A 6,957-nucleotide genomic window follows, 5' to 3' on the forward strand; every position below is an offset into this window, starting at 1 on the left:
GATCCCACATGCAGACCGGTTCCCGCTCACTGGCTGAGTGAGGCGCGGGAGCAACACCGAGGGTTGTGGTCCCGTTGCCGGTCCCGGTCCGGTGCGGGGGCGACACTGAGGGTTGCGATCCGTTGCCGGACACGGAAAAAGACAAAAAAAAAAAAAAAAAAAATGTGGTGATATTAATCATTTTTTTTCATGGGAAGGCAGTTCAAATCATAAATATGAGTAAAAGAAAAACAAGTACATTACATTTGGAGATCAACTAGAATCTGTATGTTTTGTGTTATTTCAGGGAGAAACATGTTGACGGCATGAATATGGCCCCTCTGAAAATAATGAAGAGATCATTTGTGAAAAAGGCAAAAAGTTTACTATAAAGCATCTTGAGAGCAAATACTCTGACGAGTGTCAAATGTATTTTAACTTTTTATTAGAGAAGTTGGAAGTTTAATTTCAATATTGATGGTATCATTTTCTCTGCTTTGTTCAGAGGAACACACAGAATCAGTTTGTACAAGCATATACAGCAGTTCGGTTGGTGTTTTGTGTCATAAAATCAGTAATCTGTACTTCTAGACTACCAGGTCACCATGCGCTCCTCACGGCTTCGGTGGCACGGCTCACTTCCCAGCGCGATACTTTTTCATGCACTGTGACACAACTACAGCAGGCTTGAAGACCATGCAGATTAACACTGTAGCAAATTGTTTTGATATTTAACAGACATAAAAAGGTTATTTCCTCATATGAAATTCTGAAAATCTGCATAAATATTTCTGTGTAAAATTAAATTAGTTATGTATTTTTTTCAAACTAGAAGTATCAAGAATGCCCACATAATTCATATACACATATATATAGATTTTTTCATTATGCTAAAAGTCTTGATAGTCAAATTATATTCTGTGCCATATATGTATTTAACCAGTATTTATTTGGCATTAGGTTAACTGTGTTTGTATGGGTTAGTCTTAATTGGTGCTTGTGCATCATGCAAACATAGTGCTAGTATTCCTGTTTACTAATCTTGTCATGTGGCAATACTTGGATGATTTTGTTCTATAACAGTGTGAATTAAGGAGTATAAATAAGTTACACATGGTCACATTTACAAACATAGTGCTAGTATTCCTGTTTACTAATCTTGTCATGTGGCAATACTTGGATGATTTTGCTCTATAACAGTGTGAATTAAGGAGTATAAATAAGTTACACATGGTCACATTTAAAAACGTTTTCCAATAAGCACTTCACAATCTTTATAGTGTAATAGTGAACTGTAGTTATCTGGAATTTGCAGAAGCAATTCCTATAAAGGAACATCAGATGTAAACGTTTTTAAACGTGCCTAACAGGGTTCCCCTTTGAGCACTGATGAGTGTTGGCACAGGTACACGGTTCTGTTCTATTTTTCTATTGTTCTAATAATTTTCACAACTTTTATAGGAAATTAGCTTCTTATGGCATGGTAGAGACATGGCACTTACTGATGAGGTAACTTAGATGTAGAAAAATTCTGCAAAATTATTTTTCTAGCAGACCACCACTTCTGCTAATGAATTTGCGGGAGTTTTTTGTTTGTTTGTTTGTTCCTATTGCATGCCCTTGCCGTGAAATTGCTAATGCACTGTGTTTGCTGCAGCTCAAACATGTCCTAATGCATCACAAAGCAGAGTTGATAACACCAAGCTCATGGACTTGTGATGGTGTTTGATAGCATGTTTAAGTTGTATTATCAGTGGTGAAACTCTGTCTTACTGAATAGTAAATTTTTGTGGATTTGTAGGTACTTTTGGTTGGCCAAGGAAATTCAATATTCAAACTGTTAAACTGAAGTATGTAAGTCATACCAAGTCTCTGTGGTTTCAGGTAACATCTTGTCTACACATAAAACACAAAAGAAAACAGCTTTCGTCCATGGCGTTTGTGTTTGGAAGTTTGGGAGTGATCTTCTGATACTTTGTGGTTTTGCTGTGTCAGTTTGCATTTTGGAGTTTCATACTACTGTTGCTGGTCTGCGGTCCATCTCGGCTTCCAATTTCACCATCTGCTGCACCTCCTTCGCCTACAACATCAGAAACATGGCCTTACATGTTGAAATCTTCTCCTGAAGGCACTTATCAACCCCGGCCTCTCTCCTCCCATGAATCTGATGCTCTCACTCTATCCTTGCTACTCAAAGTGTGGTCCATTGACCAGTCACATCAGCATTGTCTAGGACTGTCTTAGAAATGCAGAATCTTGGAGTCAACCCCAGACCTACTGAATCAGAATCTGCATTTTTAACCAGCTCCCCTGGAAATTTTTATGCACTTTAAAGTTTGAGAAGGATTGGTCTATACGGTACCAGGAAAACCACTTGAAAAGAGGTTGAGCCAATCACTTGATACTTGGACTATGTCACATTAAATTAATTTAGTTTCTACAGACTGACATGCTAATTTGACTTTGAGAATAAGTTTTGCTTATGTACAATTTATCCCCCAAATACCCCATAATTTCATTAAAAGTAATTCCCCAAGAATCTAATTAATGGAGAATTTCAGGTGAGAGCATATTACATTGGTTTGGCTGGAGTGTCTTATAAATGAGATGTTACAGAAATATGTAGGGCTCCAGGAATCCAGTTGTCCAAACTCTATCCCTGTGGGCTTACTTACTTACTTACTTACTTACTAAAAAAAATTCATTTTTTACAGACTACGAGGAAGTAAGTGATGGTGAATTTAGTCTTATAAATTAAGATTGTCACTAAGATAACCAGCTGGTTGAAGAGGTAGAAAGGGGTCCAATGGGAGTAGGGTCTGGTGACAATTACTTTGCCACCTAGGGAAAATCAAATAGTTTATTTCAACTTTTGCTTTCCAACTGATAGCCTGGATGCTTTTGCCCAGCCCAGCACATGTATATTTTGGATGAATAAGTAAAGAAAGCACTCCTTTCCTTTTTTTAAGGACATACCACTTTGAAATAAAAAGCACTTAAAAATGGAAACATAATTTATAAAGATATAAATCAGAGGAAGATTTGAAGTGCTCTGATGTCACTTCATGATTGCTTAGGTATTCCAACTAAATGGAAGGTCGATGGGAGGGTTTGGTCAGCTCTAAAGATCATATTAGAAGCATCTAAATCTCTCAAATGAAGTCCTGTGACAAAATTAGTTTAACCCACGAACCGTATAGTGATTTTTTTCTTATTATTATTTTTATGTTGTGACTTAATTTCATTTTACTGAGATGGATATAACAACACCATCTTCCTGTGTAAATTTGGGATGGATTTCCTCTATCCAGATATACATATATATATATTTTTTATGCCTGAAGTAAAGTAATACTCTAATAGAGAAATGAAGAAATGGAGAAAAATATACAAACATGAAACTATGACACAAACAGTATTCGTAAGAGATGACAGTGAAACATTATCAGCATTGGAAATTAAATACTTCCATGTTCAGTAAACAGTAGTAAAAGACTCCACACACTTCTCTCCCTTTAGCATTTGAAGACAATATTGCACACAGTTTAGAAGTAAGAATTATATGACATTAAAAGATTATTCCAAGAGCTTTTATGAGCAAGGTGACCATTCATTCCCATTTGCCTGGGACAATTCCAATTTATTCCTGTAGCCCAGGCTACGAGGAACAGTGCTCCATTTCCCTCTCTAAACTATCCTGGTTTGGACAATAAATTATATGGTCACCTTACTTATGAGAGGTGATTAGGGTCCTTGACAGACTGGACTTAGCAGAGAATGTGACAGGAGTCACTATATAACGTTTCTATATGCAGACCCTACTTTCTGTCATTAAAAACCATCAACAACTCTTAGTGGGGTACTTTAAAAATGAATTGGAGTCATATGAACATTTGTGAATGATCTGACTCTGTGACCCAGTCTCAGCTGTGGTCAGTCCACATGACACAACTGTACATCACTGTTGTGTTTGATGTCTGGGTATGTCTTCATTACCAGGATCTGTTTCCCAGATCTGCAGTTGAAAATGTTGGCTAAAAATGCCATCAGAAATAATTCTCTAAAGATTTGGGGCATTTTGGTTTGAATATTACATCAAAAATCCAAGGATGAAATAGTCAAGCTTTAAAATCCAAACCCTTAAGGTATTTGTTAGTTATGACCAGATGTGAATCATAAATGGAAACTGCACCGAGAATGTGGATGTAGTCGAGAAGGAAAGCAACGTCTTGCTTTGAGAGTTTCAGTCCTACCTTGCGTTTGGGACACTGCATGACAGGATTTCAAAAGCTGTTTGTACAAAAATAGTAATGTCAAAATTGAGTCATACATACAAAACAAAGAAAATAAATGAATATCGAAGTGAACTTGAAAAATGAATGCAAAACCATATACAGAAAAGCAAAAAGCTAAGAATAAAACATGTACATGCCCATCAGTGACAAACTTCCCCCAAGTTGATCTCAACAGAAAAAAAAAAAAAGAACAAAACAAGCAACCGATGCCTATCAGCCCAGATAGCACCTCTCTTCTGTGGCAGCAAGTGGAGAACCCGACTTCTAGCAAAACCCTTTGTCTCTCTTTATTAAAATGATAAGATTGATGACAAAAATCAATTTTTAAGACTTGAGTGTGACAGTAATGGAGTTGTTAATGTTTGAAATGGTACATGTCAAGACGGATGAGATACTGTGTAGCTGGGAGGTCTATGGGAAAGCTGAAGTCGGAAAAAATCCTGACCTTCAGAGTTTTAAGTGAATAATTGCCTGACCAAGTAGACAAAGCCATAAAGTGGCTTACAAAGGAGATACAGGCTTAGGATCCAGAAACATGTTGACACTTGAGTTGTTTCTGCCAGTTGCCTCAACACTGGTCTAGTTAATAAGTAGATATATCCCAGGGTTTTCTCTTGGGGTGAGGGTTGGGGTTGTAGGACTTTACAGGAGTAGGGTCACAGGAAAGCACTAAGAAACCTTAAAGAGGAATATTATGGGAGAATGTTTAAATTAATTTATCTTTGGCTTAGAAATGGAAAAAGAAGTCTTGGGGTTTCACAATCGTTTGGGAGATTGTTCTAGAAGTTTGGAATTGTCTGGAGACTAGGATCAGTTTTTTGCTAACAAAATGTTTAATTGGCTATGAAGGGAGCCAGGTCTGGTCTTGTATGAGGGAGGGAAGAAATGGAGCCACTCTATCTTTTGCATTGTGCCTATGATAGGGTTTTACCACTCAGAGTAACTGTGAATTGAGAGCTTTCTGACCTTTAAATTCCAAAAAATATATGTACTAGAAAGATCTGGGATTGAATTTGTTATTGAACAGGCCATATTTGTGTAGGCAACTTAACACAGAAATTCAAGTCCAAATTCTACATTTGCCACAAGCATCAATATGATATCTTGAATTTCTTTTCCTTGAATTTTATTAAATCTTCATCAGCTCTCAAGTCTTTTCATGTTCTGTAGTTTCCTTAGCTTTTGTGACTCAAAGTATCAGTTGTGGGTGGTAGACATTATTCATGATACATTATAAGACATTATATGAATTTTTGGAACAAAAAGCCAGCATCTTCCCAACATGCTCCAATTGATACAGCTATATCTAATCTAGTATTTTAATGCAAGAACTCCGGTGTGGTTTGAATTACCCATCTAATAGCATAAAAGCTCAAAGGGACCAGCATCTTCCCAACATGCTCCAATTGATACAGCTATATCTAATCTAGTATTTTAATGCAAAAACTCCGGTGTGGTTTGAATTACCCATCTAATAGCATAAAAGCTCAAAGGGATTTTTTTTCATACTTTGGCTCTGAAACTAGAAACACTAGACAACTGTATTCTCTAGCTCTGATATACACCACTATTGTAGTGATGAGTAATTTTTAGCACATTTAAAGTCTTTAGTCAAACTTGTTGCTAAGCAACACAATAATTTCTAAGTAGTTTCTTAATTTAGTTAACTAAAACATAACTGTGCCTTACCTTTCATTGTTCCCTCCTTCTAAGAAGGATTTAACAAAAAACAACCTTCTTATCCCCATCCATCCCTGAATCCTTGAAGTGGATTCTAAGGCTTTGGAGACAGTGGCTTCACCGTTTCATATTCCCATTCCCCCTCCCCACCCAGGAACACTTCTTGAGAAGTGCTTTAAGAGCAAAAACATAAGGTAGGTAGCTTTTACCAGAATGTAATATGTCTATGAGTTGGTGAATGAGTTGAACCTAAGGGAAACTAAACATGCACTGTTCCCCTTGGGGTTCAGTGGACTGTTCATGAATAGGAGCATTTAGCTGAAAAATAAATGTGAAACGTAACTCAGAAGTATATTAATGAATAACATTTCTGTCCACCAAAAAGTAAAAAATCTGAAGCCAGAAGTTGGGTTTATTTGTTACCCCATTGCAATAATACAAAAAATAAAAAAAGATTTTATGGTTTTATTTTACTTTCTCAAAGTTACTTTTTAGTGTAATTCCTATTTAAGTATTCTTCAATGGAAACCATTTACTCCGAAAAAAATATAGCTTAAATAGGACTGCTTTACAGATGGGAGGAAACAGGGAAGAGCAAGGTAGTACAAGAATATATTTCATCAAAACCTCTTTACAGCTTCTAAATTGAAGTAAACTACCTAGAAATAGTAACTTTCAAAGGAACTACACCTAAGCAGTGAAATCTGAACTGAGAAAGACTGAAATTTAAACTACTACTGAGGCTCAAGTTGCCATCTAAGCTACAGGTATTTTATGAAGTTGAAATGACACTGTTGGAAGGCTGATGGCTGTAGCCCATTTGGGATGGAGCCCACAGTGCTATGTGGCAGGTAAAAATACACTTATCTTGGTGTTGGCGAGGCCCAATGGCCCTCCTAAACAGTTGGAGTTCGGATAACTCTTTATTTGCATGTATTTCTTTTTTTTTTTTTTTTTTGTCTTTTGTCTTTTTCCGTGTCCGGCAACGGATCGCAACCCTCAG

The 6,957-nt window shown here is 36.7% G+C and overlaps 1 protein-coding gene across 1 annotated transcript in view; it reads right to left on the reverse strand.

Annotated features, from left to right (window-relative positions):
• Positions 1 to 1,111: 1,111 nt before the first annotated feature.
• The window catches only part of PLCB4 (phospholipase C, beta 4), a gene marked incomplete at its 5' end in the record, with an annotated part of 85,642 nt that continues 79,796 nt past the window's right edge, over positions 1,112 to 6,957 (reverse strand). The window contains 2 exons of the mRNA XM_008590984.1: positions 1,112 to 2,059; positions 4,233 to 4,269. Coding sequence (XP_008589206.1) covers positions 1,971 to 2,059; positions 4,233 to 4,269 — 126 coding nt within the window. The remainder of the gene's footprint in view (positions 2,060 to 4,232; positions 4,270 to 6,957) is intronic.

The sequence above is a fragment of the Galeopterus variegatus genome, unplaced genomic scaffold (genome assembly GCF_000696425.1).
Source record: "Galeopterus variegatus unplaced genomic scaffold, G_variegatus-3.0.2 Scaffold6533, whole genome shotgun sequence".
NCBI lineage: Eukaryota > Metazoa > Chordata > Mammalia > Dermoptera > Cynocephalidae > Galeopterus > Galeopterus variegatus.